General features: G+C 36.2%; 1 protein-coding gene across 14 annotated transcripts in view; it reads right to left on the bottom strand.

Annotated features, from left to right (window-relative positions):
- The window catches only part of LOC106884182 (glutamate receptor-interacting protein 1), a 542,605-nt gene that overhangs the window by 85,970 nt on the left and 437,836 nt on the right, over positions 1-18,799 (bottom strand). For all 14 annotated transcript variants that reach the window (XM_089349488.1, XM_089349543.1, XM_089349474.1 and 11 more), the window contains 3 exons: positions 17,315-17,477; positions 14,954-15,099; positions 13,477-13,624 (listed from right to left, as the gene is read on the bottom strand). In XM_089349488.1, coding sequence (XP_089205614.1) covers positions 13,477-13,624; positions 14,954-15,099; positions 17,315-17,477 — 457 coding nt within the window. The remainder of the gene's footprint in view (positions 1-13,476; positions 13,625-14,953; positions 15,100-17,314; positions 17,478-18,799) is intronic.

The following is an 18,799-nucleotide window of genomic DNA, read 5'->3' as shown; positions in this document are numbered from 1 at the left end:
TGGTGAGCCATGGTGCAACCAACAACATGGTAAAATTCCCTGCCATTAATTTGGTGTGGATGGGTAATATCAAATAATTCAATCACAACATATATTTAAATTAAACATGGAAAAAATTTTTTCCATGTTTAATTTGAACACAGAATGTGAACAGTTGAAAGAATAATAATAACAATAATACTAATACTAATAATAATAATAATAATGAAGAAGAAGAAGAATAGAGAAACATAATAATAATAATAATAATAATAATAATAATAATAATAATAATAATAATAATAATAATAATAATAATAATAATAATAATAATAATAATAATAATAATAATAATAATCGTTTCTACTATAGGTACATGGCCTGAAATTTTGGGGAAGTGGGCTAGTCAATTACATTGACCCCAGTGTTTCACTGGTACTTACTTCATCAGCCCTGAAAGGATAAAAAGCAAAGTCGCCCTCGGCAGCTTTTGAACTCAGGACATAAAGAGGGACAAAATACCACTAAATATTTAGTCTGGTGTGCTAACAATTCTGCCAGTTCACTGCTTTTTTTAATAATAATAATCCGTTCTACTATAAGCACAAGGCCTGGAATTTAGAGGAAGAGGGTAGTCGATTACATCAACCCAAGTTCTCAACTGGTACTTATTTTACTGACCCTGAAAGGATAAAAGGCAAATAGACCTAAGCAGGATTTGAACTCAGAATGCAAAAGCCAGGGGAAATACCACAAAGCATTTTTATCCAACACACTGATGGTTTTGCTAGTTTACAGCTTTAATAGTAATAATATTAATAACCCTTTCAATTGTAAGCACAAGGCCTTAAACTTTGGGTAAGGGAGATAAATTGATTACATTGACCCTAGTACATAACTGGTACTTATTTTATCGACCCTGAAAGGATGAAAGGCAAAGTTGACCACAACAGAATTTGAATGCAAAACATAAAGACGGACAAAATGCCAGTATGGATCTTTGTCCGGGTTGCTAACATTACTGCCAGCTCAATGAAGAAGAATAGTGTAACAAAATGATGGTCATGATGATGATGATGATAAGAAGAAGAAGAAGAAGAAGAAGAGTGATATTAATAATAATAAATGCTTCCAGCTTACACGGTTAAAACATCGTAGATAGTTTTCATATTGACTGGTAATCAGTGTCTATGTAGCTGTGCCTAGCAACTTAGCAATAGTTGTTGCTGATATTTGAAAGAGGCAGCCTTTGAGAGAAAAGTAACCTTCAGATCCGTTGAAGGCAGTAATTTTATGCAATGTCCACTAAAATGTCAGCACAGCTATTTTTCAGAAAATCACAAATTAAATGTGAAAATTCTCTACTCGTTTTTGTCCTTGTTTTTGTTTTTAGTTGATTTTTATTTTTCTTCTCACAATTGGTTATTATTGTATTAATTCTTGGGCTAGATGTGGCAATTTCAGCAGTACTATACATGGCTTTTTAACAAATTTCACTAATAAACATCTAACAGCAGTGCACACGCATGTGTATGTGTATGTGTGTGTGTGCATGTGTAGTAGATGGCCATAGAAATACACTCCTAAAATTTGATAGCACACAAAGCAGGAACATTAGGTTTACACTAGAAATTAATGTATAAATAGTTTTCTCCATGTAAATAATCATCTTATCAAAGTAGACAATTGCTATTTCAACTGATCTGCATCTTAAGCCAAAGCTCTGACATCAGCTCCAACTCTCTTAAATTCACACTATATTTTACTATCATTTTATTATTTATCTTTTTTTTTCATAGTAGATTTACTTGGAAATAATAATTTTGTGTCTGACCTAACTTTACTCAGACAGAAAACAACGGGAGGGCCTCAGTCGTGGGCAACTTGCAACTCACAGGACTTTCTGCGCAGCGCATACATAATGAAAAGTTATGTTTGATTGTGAGTCATGTCTCATGTGGCTCACTTCTCAAGAAAAAGGATGCTCATTCCTGTTCTATATCAACCAAATTCCCTCAAAACACATCCTGCCATCTTAAAAGAAAAAGAAAAAGGAAGGATATATATTATGTTATATTTTTCAGGTTCAAGAATGGCTGTGTGGTAAGTAGCTTGCTTACCAACCACATGGTTTTGGAGTCAGTCCCATGGTGTGGCATCTTGGGCAACTGTCTTCTACTATAGCCTCAGGCCAACCAAAGCCTTGTGAGTGGATTTGGTAGACAGAAACTGAAAGAAGCCCGTCATATATATATATATATATGTGTGTGCTTGTCCCACCCAACATCACTTGACAACCAATGCTGGTATGCTTATGTCCCCATAACTAAGTGGTTTGGCAAAAGAGACTGATAGAATGAGTACTAGGCTTACAAAGAATAAGTCCTGAGGTCGATTTGCTCGACTAAAGGCAGTGCTCCAGCATGGCCACAACCAAATGACTGAAAAGAATAAATGCATAAGGTTAAATGCCAAAGCTGCATTCTGGAGATTCAATGCAGTTCTTTGTTTCTGCCAAGATGGCTGCCATTGTTGACTAATTGGAAGGTGATGATAGAGGTAGACATAGGTGCTTCAAGCTTGGTGATGAATTTGAGGTGAAGCTACAGTATGCAGCTCTTGAATTTAAACCCTTTGAAGAATACATGTTGGGTAAATGTAGTTTTAGAATGCAAAAAGAAAAAAAAATTGGTTTTGACTGAAACACATTTGTTTGATCATGGATATGCTCAAACTGTTCTGACTTGGTGCTAATCAACAACAAAAACAAGATGAGAAACAAAGTTTTCTCATTAATGATGTATAAATTAGAATGAAAATAAAATATTACACATTAACTGCTAAAATTTTAATGTAAATAGAGGAAGGAAGGAAGGAAGGAAGGAAGGAAGGAAGGAAGGAAGGAAGGAAGGAAGGAAGAAAGAAAGAAAGAAAGAAAGAAAGAAAGAAAGAAAGAAAGAAAGAAAGAAAGAAAGAAAGAAAGAAAGAAAGAAAAAAAGAAAGGAAGGAAGAAAGAAAGGAAGGAAGGAAGGAAGGAAGGAAGGAAGGAAGGAAGGAAGGAAGGAAGAAAGGAAGAAAGAAAGAAAGAAAGAAAGAAAGAAAGAAAGGAAGGAAGGAAGGAAGGAAGGAAGGAAGGAAGGAAGGAAGGTTTACTGACTGCTTTGTTGGAATATTTTTCTCGCAGAAGAGAAGATTTCCGATACTGAATGATATTCTCCTTTTCTCATTTCTTGTATAAAAATGGCATCTTGAGTTTTGTTAGAGAAAATACACAGCAAATATCTTTGAATGTCTTGATGTCCAGTATTACTTTAGTGTCTTGTACCAACGTTTGAAACCATTATCATTCAAGTTTGTTCTTATTCCTGGTAGATTTTATGTGGGTAGCAGATTACTACTTCCACAATCTTTCAATAATCTTTCAAGTGCACAAAACCCCTCTGATAATCTTTTCTGTCTCTTAAAAGCAAACTTTCTGTAGAAGCTCTACAAGACATTCTATTCCAATCTCCTTTAGCCATTTGTCTTTATCATTACTCACAGTTCCTAATGCACCAATTATTACAGGGACAACCTTTACAGTTTTCATATTTAAAATTTTTACAATTTCAAATTTTAAGGGATTGCATTTTTAAAATTTTCTATCTTTCTTCTTTATAATCCTGGAATCAAACGGACCTGATGGATCACTTAATAATTTCACTTTTTCTTTACTCTTTACTCTTTTACTTGTTTCAGTCATTTAACTTTGGCCATGCTCGAGCACCGCCTTTGGTCAAGCAAATTGACCCCAGGACTTATTCTTTGTAAACCTAGTACTTATTCTATCGGTCTCTTTTGCCGAATTGCTAAGTTACGGGGACATAAACATACCAGCATCGGTTGTCAAGCGATGTTGGGGGGACAAACACAGACACACAAACATACACACACACACACACATATATATACATATATACGATGGGCTTCTTTCAGTTTCTGTCTACCAAATCCACTCACAAGGCATTGGTCAGCCCAAAGCTATAGTAGAAGACAGTTGCCCAAGGTGCCACGCAGTGGGACTGAACCCAGAACCATGTGGTTGGTAAGCAAGCCACTTACCACACAGCCACTCCTTTGTCTATTATTATTACTATTATTATTACTATTATTATTATTATTATTATTATCATTAAGGTGGTGAGCTGGCAGAATTGCTAACATGCTGGATGAAATGTTTAGCAGTATTTTGCTTGTCTCTATGTTCTGAGCACAAATTCTGCATAGGTCAACTTTACCTTTCATCCTTTCGGGGTCGATAAATTAAGTACTAGTTGAGTACTGGGGTCGATGTAATCACTATCCCCCTCCCCTCAAATTCCAGACCTTGTGCCTATAGTAGAAAGGATTATTATTATTATTATTATTATTATTATTATTATTATTATTATTATTATTAAGGTGCCAAGCTAGCAGAATTGTTAGCATGCTGGGCAAAATGCTTAGCAGCATTTCATCCATCATCATGTTCTGAGTTCAAATTCTGCCAAAGTCGAGTTTGCCTTTCATCCTTTCGCGGTTGATAAATTAAGTACCAGTGAAACACTGGGATTCATGTAATCAACTCGTCCCCTCCCCCAAAATTTCAGGCCTTGTGCCTTCAGTAGAAAGGATTGTTCATCATCATCATCATCATAATCGTTTAACGTTCGCTTTCCATGGGTTGGACAATTATTATTAAATGTACATACACATATACACACACAGATAAGCAGAGATACAAATTCTAGGAACATGCACAAATGTTCATAATGACAACATGCACACAGGAGACAGGTACATTACAAAATTAACATATGTTTCTTGCATGCTATATCTGTCCAAGCACCAAATGCACCATGTAGTTTATGAATATAGCTATCTGTCCAAATAATTTATGCTTACTTAAGCATATATAATTAAAGAATACATGGGTGGGAGTGGAGTATGGCATAATATGCCAACCTTATAAGCAGAAACATATACACATAGACAAGTGCATCTTATATTTTAATCTCAAGAAATGATTTCCATAAATGAATGCAGCATTATCTACATTTGATGAGTTCATTTGCTCCCATTGAATTCAATCATGATTTTTATTATCTAACTTTTATTACTGTTCAATGCATAATTTACAAAATAATTTGTTTGAAATGCAAAGCTAGATATTCAAGTTTATTTCTGACTAATTGCGAAATTACATTTAGGATTAAAATATGTTCTCTTATCATCAGCATGTTTCTGAAATATATTAGGGATAATATTTTGCCTGTTGATAGATTTCCCACACATTTTGTGACTTTGATGCTGTAGGGAATACAAAATCCTCAACTTGAAAAACAGGTATGGGTTAGCATCAGAAAGGGCATCTGACTGTAAAACTATGCCTCAAAAACATTTTAAGGTAGCCCATGCTAACATTGAAAAATGGATGGTAAAAAGAACAATGTATGTGTGTGTATATATATATATATATATATATATATATATATCCCATCCGTGCCAGCATGGAAAGTAGACATTAAACAATGATGATGATGTAATCACTCTAAAATCTGAATTCATCTTATTTTATTAAGCTTTTGTAAATTCTTGCTCAAAGAAATATTCTCATTATATCTACAAAATCTCATCGCTAATATCATGTGTGTGTGCATATAAATATATAATAAAAATTTCTTTTTGTGTATTATATAGGCAGTGGTAGGAAGTGCTCAGGTAGAGAACCAGAGACGCAAGATATAAATAATATTTAAGAGGAGAAATTAAGTAGGTTCAACAATTTATATAAACATATATTCAGCCATAAACTGATGCATAACAGTTATTAGGTTATGTTAATGTAACAGTCATTAATATATTAAAACATTAAAAATTTATGAATACATACACACATATATATAAAAATGTAATATACATATATGGGTAGAAAAATCAAATTGAGGTATAAAAATGTTGATGTATAAAATTATATATAAACATCTTGGACTACTATCCTATTAATAGATTAAAAGCGTTGCTAAAAATATTAAAGAATAAAAATATATATGAACACTGTATGAAATGGGAATCCTAAATAGTATACTCCCCCTGATGAAGGAGGCAGTATCTAATATTTGGATTGGAACACCCTCAAATCTATGGATCACTGTACCCCTGAAATGGCCGTTGGAGCACCACTACCTAATTATTTAAACTGGACTACCTATATCTGTTCTTTGGTACCTCCAACCTCCATGCTTAAAACTTTATTCATTTTTTCATGAGGATTTATATTTTATTCTTTAATATTTTTAACAACACTTTTAATCTAGTAGTTGGATAGTAGTTCAAGATGTTAATATATAATTTTATACATCAAAATTTTTATACCTCAATTTGATTTTTCTACCCATATATGCATATTATACTTTTATATATTTATGTATTCATAAATTTTTAATGTTTTAATATATTAATGACTGTTACATTAATATAACCTAATAGCTGATATGCATCCATTAATGGCTGAATACATGTTTATATAAATTGTTGAACCTACTTGAATTTTCCTCTTAAATATCATTTATATATATATATTGATGTGTTGGTCCTGACAAATCTGGACCAACACATCAATATACTTTTCCTAGGCGACTTTAACCTCCCAAATGTTAAATGGCCTGAAGGTCACATCCTCTCTGGGATGTCACTGCATGAAAAAAGCCAAGCAAAATCATTGCTAGAACTATCCAACATGCTGTTCATGGAACAAGTGATACTCCAACCAACCAGGGGAAGCAATATTTTGGATCTCTGCTTCACAAACAATGTGAGCCTAATCCATAATGTGAAAATAACGCCCACATCTCTCTCAGATCATAACATTATAGAATTAACTATGTATGGTCCTAGACAACCCACTGACACCCACCCCATCAGGAGGACTCAAGCAATATCCAACCTGAATTTCCACGGGGCGGACTGGAAGTCAATTCGCAGAGAGATTCGAAATCAAAACTGGCATGACAGCCTTTCTATACAAGACAATGACCTCAAACTAAGTCATTTTATGTCAACCATACAAGACATATGCACCAAATACGTGCCATATAGAAAGAACAGCAAACATGCCAATAGAATTCCTAGAGACAGGAAAATCCTTATGAGACACAGAACAAAGGTCTCAAACCAGTTAAATAGAGAACTGGAGGATAGGAAAAGGGCGAAATTAAAACTAACACTGTTAGAAATAGAAAACAAAATTAAACTCTCCCATGAAAAGGAGAGAGCAGAGAAGGAAAAGAGAGCAGTAGAAAGCATAAAAACAAACCCCAAGGCTTTCTATAGATTTGCAAAGGAGACTGCTACGGTGCAGTATAAGATAGGACCCCTGTTCCTGCCTAATGGCTCACTGACTGCAGATCCCACATGGATAAGTGAAGTGCTCAGTACACAATTCAAGAGTGTCTTCACCTCTCCTCTGAGTCACATGCAGATAAAGAACCCAGCTGATTTCTTTGACAATAGCACTCAGCAGAAGGGGACAGCATCCATTACCTACATCGACATTGAAGAGGAAGATGTGATAGCTGCCATAAATGAAATGAGCTCAAATTCGGCAACTGGCCCCGATGGTTTCCCAGCTGTCCTCTTAAAGTCATGTAAACAAGAATTAGCAGGACCACTCCGGATACTCTTCCAGAGTTTCCTTGCAAATGGTAAACTTCCCAAAAAGCTGAAGGAAGGCACCATATGTCCTATCCATAAAGGTGGAAGCAGAGCAGAGGCTGGAAACTACAGGCCCATCTCTCTGACTTCACATATTAGCAAAGTCATGGAACGAATTGTCAGAAAGAGATTGATTGCGTTCCTAGAAGAAAATGACTTGCTGAATGAGACCCAGCATGGTTTCCGTCCAGGTAGAAGCTGCCTCACGCAGCTCTTGCAGCATTATGACTGGGTCCTGAAGCAGCTACTTGACCATTCAAATGTTGATGTGATATATCTCGACTTTGCAAAAGCCTTTGACAAAGTTGATCATGGCTTGATATGTCACAAGCTGCGAAACCTTGGCATAGCTGGTAAATTAGGAGAGTGGCTGCATGGCTTCCTGAATGGTAGAAGTCAGACAGTTGCAGCCAATGGAGAACTATCTAGGGAAACACAAATATTGAGCGGTGTTCCACAGGGAACTGTTCTGGGGCCACTACTGTTCATAGTGGCCCTTCTGGACATGCCCACGGTCACTCGGAGAGCCACTGTCACTAGCTACGCTGATGACACAAAGATATCTCAGGCAATAAAGAATCCTGATGATATTGTAAGCCTGCAGAATGACCTAAATGCAATATATGAGTGGGCAGAGCAAAATAATATGCAGTTTAATGCAAAAAAATTTCAAGTACTGCGCTACAAGACCACAAGTACCTCCCAACTGGCATACACAGGGCCTGGAGGTACTGCAATCCCAGAACCACAAACAGTGAGAGATCTGGGCATCAACATGTGTAGTGATGCATCATTTCACATGCACATTGTCAAGTTGACAGCAAGGTGCAGACAACTGGCGGGGTGGATACTGAGGACTTTCCGTACAAGGGATCAAAAAGTCATGTTGATTCTATGGAAGACATTTGTTCTCAGCCACCTAGACTATTGCTCTCAGTTGTGGTCACCACACAGTGTTAAGCGGACAGCAGAACTCGAGGCAATTCAGCGGCACTATACAAAAAAGATCGCCACAGTCCAACAGATGAACTACAGGGAGCGACTGAAGGCACTAGGTCTCTACTCCCTGGAGCGCAGGCGGGAGAGGTATGTAATAATATACATATGGAAAATACTGGAAGGACTGGTGCCAAACTTTGGTATCAAGTACTACAGGAATGCCCGCACGGGTCGCCACTGCATGGTGCCAAAGGTACCGTCCACTGCATCTCACATAAGAACGAGATACTGCAGCAGCCTCAGTTTCAGAGGACCTCAGCTCTTCAATGCCCTGCCAAAACATTTGAGAGACATGCAAGACATGGATGCAGAGGTCTTCAAGACAAAACTTGACGCTTTCCTCTCCACGATACCAGACGAACCAATGGCTCGTAATGAGACGCAGTTTAGGGCAGCTGTGTCAAATTCTCTTATACACCAGATGTGCCATCAAAACTCTTGATTGGACCATGTCAGGTGGGGGAGAAGAGCCATGCAAGGAACGTGAAAATCACGGTGGTGCACCAGCATGACCGCAGCCACTTGGCTGAAACACATAAATAAATAAATAAATATATATATATATATACACACACACACACACATGCACATATATATGTATGTATGTATACACACACACACACACATATATGTACATATACGTTCGTATATGTAAGTATTCATATGTTATATATATATATATATATATATATATATATATATATATATATATTTGTATTTGTGCTTTCTGTTTATATTCCATTGATAAAGGCAGAGCATTTCTTATGCAGAGCCAGAAATCCAGGATCTGGAATTATCCAGTAATTTTTTTGTTAGTTTATTTTGTCTCTTTGCCTTCTCTCCTGGTGCTGTATGAACATTTAATGTGGTTTTAGAGTCAAGGTCTGACTGCTATTTCAAGCATGGTGGTATCCTCTCACATACCCTAAATTATAATTTTTATATATATATATATATATATATATATATATATATATATATATATTTGAAATTTACAGAAAAACAAAAGTCAAAGACAGGTGTATAAACAACAAACAGGTGTATTAGTTTAATGATCGGGAAGGTGAGAAAATCTTTTATGTTTCGAGCCTACGCTCTTAGACAGAATAGAATACAAGGAAATAAACAGAGAGAATAAAATTCTTTTTATTCTCTCTCTGTTTATTTCCTCGAGTTCCTTGAAGAGTGTAGGTTCGAAATGTAAAAGATTTTCTCACCTTCTCGAGAGTTAAACTAATACAGGTGCTTGTTGTTTATACACTTGTCTTCGTCTATATATATATATATATATATATACACACACACATATATATACTTACATACACACACACATATATGAGCACACATGCACACATTTGTGAATAGCTTCTGTACAGTTTTCCTTTATGAAATTCCAATTGCAAGGAATTGGTCAACCTGTGGCTACAAGAAAAGCACACCCACCAATATATTGTGTGGTAGGATCAGTCTTGGACCCATATGGTTGTAAAGTGAGCTCCTTAACATGTTAACTGCGACAGCCTGTTGTGCAAAGTTAAACATTGAATCACCAGTGGTACATGTGGTGGTTAACATGTTAACGACATCTGCATCACTGTACATGAATGTCTATCTATACATATACATATATATACTCTTTTACTTGTTTCAGTCATTTGACTGCAGCCATGCTGGAGCACCACCTTTAGTCGAGCAAATCGACCCCAGGACTTATTCTTTGTAAGCCTAGTACTTATTCTATCATCCTCTTTTTGCCGAACTGCTAAGTTACGGGGACATAAACACACCAGCATCGGTTGTCAAGCGAAGTTGGGGGGGACAAACACAGACACACAAACATATACACACATATACATACACATATATATATATATATATATATATATATATATATATATATATATATATATATATATATACACATATATACGACGGGCTTCTTTCAGTTTCCGCCTACCAAATCCATTCATAAGGCTTTGGTCAGCCCGAAGCTATAGTAGAAGACACTTGCCCAAGGTGCCACGCAGTGGGACTGAACACATACACACATATATCTATGCACAAAAGCACAATTTATACACACATGCATTCATACATGCATGTCTGTACTCAAAGATGGAAGTGGGACTGTTCAATAATTATACAGTTTTCCCAATCTCGTGGTGTCTATTTTTAGTTGGATGAACTGGACGACTAAAGAGTCACGCGTCTTGGCCATGAAGACAATGCAGTGCGATTAATGAGTTATAAACAACCGTCCTCTCATCAGTTTTTGTAGTCTACCATCAACTCGGACATAAACTTCCCAGTTAATGTTTAGATGCTTTATTGATTAAACGGCTGAAAATTTAATTTATATATATAAATTTTTGTTTTATTTTGACTGTTCCGAACATTATGTATTTACATGATGTTTAAAAATAAGTAAATAACCAAGATATGGTCGGATTATTCACTAGATTAATCAATAAAATATTCATATATACACATTATACAAAAATTTGGTATAATCTAATTCCACTTTATTATTCCTCTATAGTTTGTCTTTCCCACTTTACCTACTCATAGTTCAACACTCTCTCACTTTATGCCTTGGCTTTATACTAATATAAACTTGAATATAATGAAGGAGTTTCTATGCATTGTCTCAACCTGCTAGAAATTGCAGCTAATAACTTTAAAAAAGAAGAAATGGAAGGACAAATAAGATAATATAGTCCTGGACATTCAACGATAAATGTTCGCAGTTGGAAGACTTTTAATCATCGGACTGCTCGATCAGGCATGACCTGGGGCTGAACAGCAACAAATAAACTCTTGTCAACAAAGGAGCCTCCATGGTCTTGTTTAATTTTTAGAAATAGCAGCCAAGTCCTCCTCAAATTATATCCTAATATCTTAAAGAATGTTTTGTTTTTGTTGGCACTCCGTCGCTTACGACGTCGAGGGTTCCACTTGATTCAATCAATGGAAGAGCTTGCTCGTGAAATTAACGTGCAAGTGGCTGAGCACTCCACAGACATGTGTACCCTTAACGTAGTTCTCGGGGATATTCAGCGTGACACATTGTGACAAGGCTGACCCTTTGAATTACAGACACAACAGAAACAGGAAGTAAGAGTGAGAGAAAGTTGTGGTGAAAGAGTACAGCAGGGTTCGCCACTATCCCCTGACCGAGTCTCGTGGAGCTTTAGGTGTTTTCGCTCAATAAACACTCACAAGACCCGGTCTGGGAATCGAAACCATGATCCTATGACCGCGAGTCCGCTGCCCAAACCACTGGGCCATTGCGCCTCCACACCTTAAAGAATGAAGAACACATTAATTAAATGATGTAGCCATAGATACATTGTCTGAAAAAAGAGACGATAGTGAAATGTAGAGTAGTTTTTATCATAAATCTGCTTTATTATGATGGACCTGGAGCTAAAAAGCAATACTGCAGTCACTGCCATCAACAATTACAACAATTAACAAAAAAAGACAGCCTACTAAAAAAAAGCAGCCAAACATATCTTTCACCCACACTCTATTGTCTAAATCAGGGGTTTTCAAACTGTGGTCCGCGGACCACAGGGGGTCCGCAAGGACAAAACAGGGAGTCCTTAGACAGCAAATACTTTTTATGGGCAATTTGATTTTATATATGTTTTTTATCAAAGTCTTTTAATTGACAATAAACCTATTTGTTAAATACTGTTAAATAAATAAATGCAAAAATATATGTTATTTTAAGCAAATATTTATGTATAAATTTCATAAGCATTTATAAGGGGATCCCTAAGGTAAAGCCTGAAATATAAAGGGGTCTGCAAGTCAAAAAGTTTGAAAACCCCTGGTCTAAATAACAGAACACATTAGAGAATATAGTCATAGAGACACTATATCTGACCCCACCCACCAAAAAAATGACAGGACAATCACAACAGGAGAGCCTTTAACTGTAGGTTTGATCAATCATAGACGGTCTGAAGTTAAGAAACAATAATGACTAATAAATATTGATTTTTTTTTTACAACTTAAGATTATAAAAAAGAAGTGACCCACACTGGATACTTATTTCAGCTGTTTATGGTACAATCTCTCTCTGGTAGAATTTTTATCTTCCTCATATTATTTTTATTTTTATGCGCCCTTTTCAAGCCTAGCCAGGCTCATGGGCCCAGTTTCCCGGTTTTTATGGCATATGTGTTCCCCACCAGCTGGACGGGACACCAGTCCATCGCAGCGTTACTCAAGAAACAGGAAGAAAGAGTGAGAGAAAGTTGGGGTGAAAGAGTACATAGATCTAGAGGTAAGGTGGATATAGAAAGGGTGACAGTAATGATAATAATTTCTACATTCTGTATTTAGGTATTTTTTCTTTTGTCTTATAACTTTGGAAAGACCAAAACCTTATGAATGAATTTGGTAAATAGAAACTAAAAGAAGCCTGTTATATAAATATGTATGCGTGTGAGTATGTTTTCCCTTGTCTAGATATCACATGATGGTTGTAAATGAGCATCACCATTATACAAGCAAGGTTGATTCATCTCTAGTCTTCTGTGTCTAGCCATGAGAAAATATTATTACTTTGCTTGGAAACAGGTGAAGGTTGGTAACAGGAAGAGCATCTGGCCATAGAAAATCTACTTCAACAAATTCCATCTGACCCATTCAAGCATGAAACAGAGGACATTAAGTAAATGACAATGACACTGTTACACTCACCACAGCCACACATATGCATATCATAATTATATATTATGGTAGGTGATCCTTACCTGTCTGCAATTCCCATGGGTGCAACAGTTTCGATGCTAATTGACCGTTTGTTATTATGTGTAACATGACTAAGCCCAATTCCAATGGACACACCTGGAACTTTCTCAATTTCAACCAATAATGGACCAGTGGCATTCTGGACAGCATCTATAAACAATATACAGTTCAATACAATATAGACAAATTGTAAATGCATAATGGGAGTGTTTAATGTAATACATTCTCAACATATAACTTAACAAACAGCAGAACACTTACTGAATCACAATGAATAATATATCCAGATTGGGGTACTTCTATTAAGTTATGGTTATGCAGTTGAGAAGTTTTTTTCTCAACTACATGGTTTTAGGTTCAGTCCCACTGTGTGGCACCTTGGACAAGTGCTTTCTATGATAGCTCTTGGCTGACTAAAGCATATAGAGTTTTTAGTAAATAGAAGCTCATCATGTGTACATATACCTATCAAACTATGTGTGTGTGTGGGTGTGTGTGTATGTGAGTTCTTGTCTTATCATTGCATGGTAATTGTAAATTACTGTCATAATTCCACAAGTAATGGGACTGAACCTAAATTCATGTGGTTTGGAAGCAAACTTCCTAACCATACAGCCACACTTGCTCCTACAATCTATCAAATTGGAAATGGTACATGCGCCAGATTGTAGGAGCAAATGTGGCTGTGTGGTTAGGAAGTTTGCTTTCAAACCACAAATGCTATTTGTATAATATGTAACTAATTTAAAATGAAATGTCTCTTGCTTATTTTTTTTTTTGCATGTCTGATTTATTAATCATTTTATACACAGACAGACAGACAGACAGACACACATATAAATATATATGTAAGTATGATAGGACATGCTTGATGAACAACAATTAAACCACTCAGATTAAACTCCCGCTGTTGTTTGTGCACACAGGCTGTCTCCATCTATAGTGTGATGTCAGGTGTTTCCATATACTAAAATATATGTAACAATTGGTATAAATGAGTACCACATTATGACTATGTTCTTTCTCTAAATAAACATTTGTATATATATATTAATCGAAGCGTACAGCATTATATATCCATTATGGCTGATCTTACCAATCAGTTTTGCACTAGGGGTTCAATGGAGTTTTAGGTTAAAGTCCAATTATGAAACTCTGCACTCATCAGAGGTAGCCGGTATATAATACTGTACATTTTGATTAATATAGCCATTTTGTTTTTGTATGTGTGTGTGTGTGTGTGTGTGTGTGTGTGTGTGTGTGTGTGTGTTGGGGGGGGGGGGGGGTATATATGTAGTTGATGTTAATTTAAAGGGCAGAATTCTGTAAGTGCAGTGATTAGAAGGATCCTTTGAAATAGGTAATCATAAATTTTCTTTCTCAACTTTACGAGAAATCTTATCCCTAATATGTTCTCCACCTCCTCCTCTTACACTCTATCGTATATATTCCAATATTCAGAAAGTGATCCCTACTTACCCATCACTGAAACATCATACTCGACAAGGAACGCTGATCGAGATTCACACTTCTGCATCATGGCCATCGTTTCTGAAAGACTCAGATGTGCTACATTGAATCCATTGATTGCAATTACTCGATCACCTGCCTTTAAATGGCCATCCCTGTATAAACAAAAAGCAGTAAATTAAAACAGTAAAAAAAAAATAAATAAATAAATAAATCAATATAAAAATATCATAAAATGTTTCAATGTTTCCAGTGGTGGGGGGAATGAGATGAATGACCAATTAGTTGCATTATCATCTCCAAATTCTGCCATGTTGACAAACAGGCTTTGACTTTATGTTGCAAGGCCTCATTGAAATATAAAAAAAAGTATACTGAGGGAACTTAACAATGGTTACTGTCAGGAATACAACTCAGGTAAATCAATCTAAAGACTTAGTTATTGGTGACATGATGATGATGATGATGATGATGATGATGATGATGATAATGATCATCAGCAGAAGTAGTGGGGGAGAATCATAGCCATGTGTTGAGAGGAATTCTTTGGGGTTTGAATAATTCACCTTTGGAAACATGGGTGTTTTGCTCAACATCCTTAAACAAACGTTATTCAGGGACCTTTTGAGCAGGATGGGCTACTCGATCGGAAGAAAATTCTAACTGGGCTCCACCTACAAGGTCATGCGCTGTTTATCTTGATATGAGATCACTATGTCATGCACTTATGTTGTGATGCATATGCCTGGTGTACCCTTGTCAGACAGGTAGTCATGATGGGTATACTGGGCTTCGTATATTTTACCCCAGTGTCAATTTGATGGCATGCACTGCCCTCTCACTCAATAATAATAATAATAATAATAATAATAATAATAAATGCCCTGATGCAGTACCAGGCACTCTCATGGCTTCTGATCTGGCCAGTTTGAACATAAAATGGCTAAAATATTTGGTCTGAATATTGCCAGTTTATACACTAAAATGTTAAGTTCAAATGCAACAAAGGTCAGTATTGCCTTTCATCACTCTGGGGTCAATAAAATAATAAAAAAACAAAGTGCCAGTTGCATAATAGGGTCGATGGAATTGACTAACTCCTCCCAAAATTATCGGCCTTATGCCTAGCTCAGAAGCCGTTATTTATTATTAGTACTACTATACTAATGAAAACTGGGTTTTGGGATTTGCTTATGTAATTTTCTTCACGGCAGTATTCGATACAATTTTCTTTTTGCAGATTTTCAATAAAACTTCGCAGAGCAGAAACATTATGTTTCAAGCCAAAATTGTAGAAAGACATTGAGATGTCAACCATTTCATTGAAATGTTTAAATATTTTACAATTGCTATATTTCTTGGTTGGTGAGTTGGTTGTTTGGTTTGTATGTTTGTATGTGTGTTTGCAAATGCCTAAATGATTATGTAGAAATATTGATCCTATCAGCATTTATTAATGTGTGATATTAAATGTCTCACTATAGACATTTAATATGACACGCTACATAGAATTTTAGCATCATAAATATTGTATAGTTAAGATGATATGCTTCTTTACACACAACTGTGTTTATTGAGTATCTTTATGTGTATGGCAATGCTTGTGATGTTTGTATGTGTGCATGTAATATAGATAGATAGATAGATATACACAATCATACACACACACACATATATATATATATATATATATATATATATATATAAACGTACTAAGAGAAAGAGAGAGAGAATAATAGAATAAATGATATACTATCATAGTGTCATTTATTTACTATGTAAATCTCTATATATATTCATTCAATGTTCTCACTAAGCTCTGTACATGTGCACGCACTCACACACACATTTTGCCATCAACTCCCAAAAGAAATTAATGCATATACACACACAAATTGTGAGCCACCAAAAATAATGTAGTAATTGATAATTATAGTTATTATATACATCCAGTGTGCACATACTTTCATCACAAGAAAATAATATTGCAATGTTGCACAACTTAACATTTTAATATACACTGATTACTAAAAATATAAGGTAGCATTGTATCCATATATGTTTATGGTTATAATATCATTTTGTAGCCTGGTATTTTAGAGAATAACTGTCCATCAATAGGCCACTGGGTGGTAGGTCTAACAAAATAACCAGTTTAAAACTACTATGTGGACTTTAGATAATTTTAAGTGGAGCTTGTTTCTTTCATGCATTTTACTGTGTTGCAGAAGAGGCCAATCAGACCCAGAAATTACACCACAAATTAATCACCAGAGCAGTAATTTTTTTAGTTTTGTGATTTAAGAACTTACGTAATCTATTTCGTGACATTTTTCCTCTCCTACAACATTAAAGATTCTTCAGACTTACCGATCAGCTGGACCTCCGGCTCGAACAGAAGTAACGGTTAAAGCATGAGATTTCATTCGTTCCAAAGACAAGCCACCTCTCAGAGTGAAACCAAAGCTATTGCCTTCTTTCTCTAGAACAATTTCATGTCTCTTGCACTGGATGGAGAAGGCACTCTGGAGAGCTGGAAAATAATATTTTGACACCATTAATATCACATATTAGATATAAAAAGACAAATTTGTTATATTCATATAAGATTCATATAGATGTGGGCATGGCTGTGTGGTTAAGAAGTCTGCTTGGGAACCATGTTATTAGAGCTTTGGTGCAATTACGTGAAGGTGCGTGGCTCAGTGGTTAGAATGTCGGGGCTTACAATCGTGAGGTACTTAGTTTCATTCCGGGACTAGGCAGTATGTTGTGTTCTTGAGCAAGACACTTTATATCTCATTACTCCAGTCCACTGAGCTGTAGAAATGAGTTGCAACATCACTGGTGCCAAGCTGTATCTGCCTTTGCCTTTTCCTTGGATAGCATCTGTGGTATGGAGGGGTGAGGCTGGTATGTATGGGCAACTGCTGGTCTTCCGTAAACAACCTTGTCCGGCCTTGTGTCTTGGAAGGGAACTTTCTAGGTGCAATCCCATGGTCATTCATGACCGAAGGAGATCTTTAACCTTTACTCTGGTGCCATTTCAGGAATGCTGTCAGCTGGCGTTCTACAGTACATTCACAGGTTGACCAATACTTGCAAGTGAAAATGGTAGACAGAAACTGAAGGAACCTATTGTATATCATCATCATCGCCGTTTAACGTCCACTTTCCATGCTGGTATGGGTTGGACAGTTTGACTGAGGACTGGCAAACCAGATGGTTGCACCAGGCTCCAATCTGATCTGGCAGAGTTTCTACAGCTGGATGCCCTTCCTAACTCCAACCACTCTGAGAGTGTAGTGGGTGCTTTTATGTGCCACCGGCACGAGGGCCAGTCAGGTGGTACTGGCAACGGCCATGCTCAAATGGTGTTTTTACATGTCACCTGCACAGGAGCCAGTCCAGCGGCACTGGCAACGCTTTCACTCGAATATTGTTTTTCACGTACCATTGACACAAGTGACAGTAAGGTGACATTGGTATGTGTGTGTACATATGTGCAAACATCTGTTTGTATATTTGTATTTGCATGAGTGAGTTCATATTTCTCCTCATCTTAATGTTTATTTTGTGTCTGAAAACAAGTTACACTACCAAAACAAACAGTGTTATTTACTTCCAGTTCACTGCATAACAATGTCCAGGATCTTTGTTGTTTGATAGACTACAGGATTATTAACTTGCTTGGAAACGGGTGAAGATTGATTACAAGAAGGGCAACCAGCCAAAGAACTCAGCAAATTCTACTTGACCCAGGCAAACAGGGAAAAGTGGACATCAAAACGATGATAATGATGATGGTCGTATTTATCATAACTTGCAATCACTGAAATAAACCACAATTAATAC

This window comes from Octopus bimaculoides, chromosome 1 (genome assembly GCF_046866305.1).
Source record: "Octopus bimaculoides isolate indiv1 chromosome 1, ASM4686630v1, whole genome shotgun sequence".
Taxonomy (NCBI): Eukaryota; Metazoa; Mollusca; class Cephalopoda; order Octopoda; family Octopodidae; genus Octopus; species Octopus bimaculoides.
This window is presented reverse-complemented; position numbering and strand designations above follow the sequence as displayed.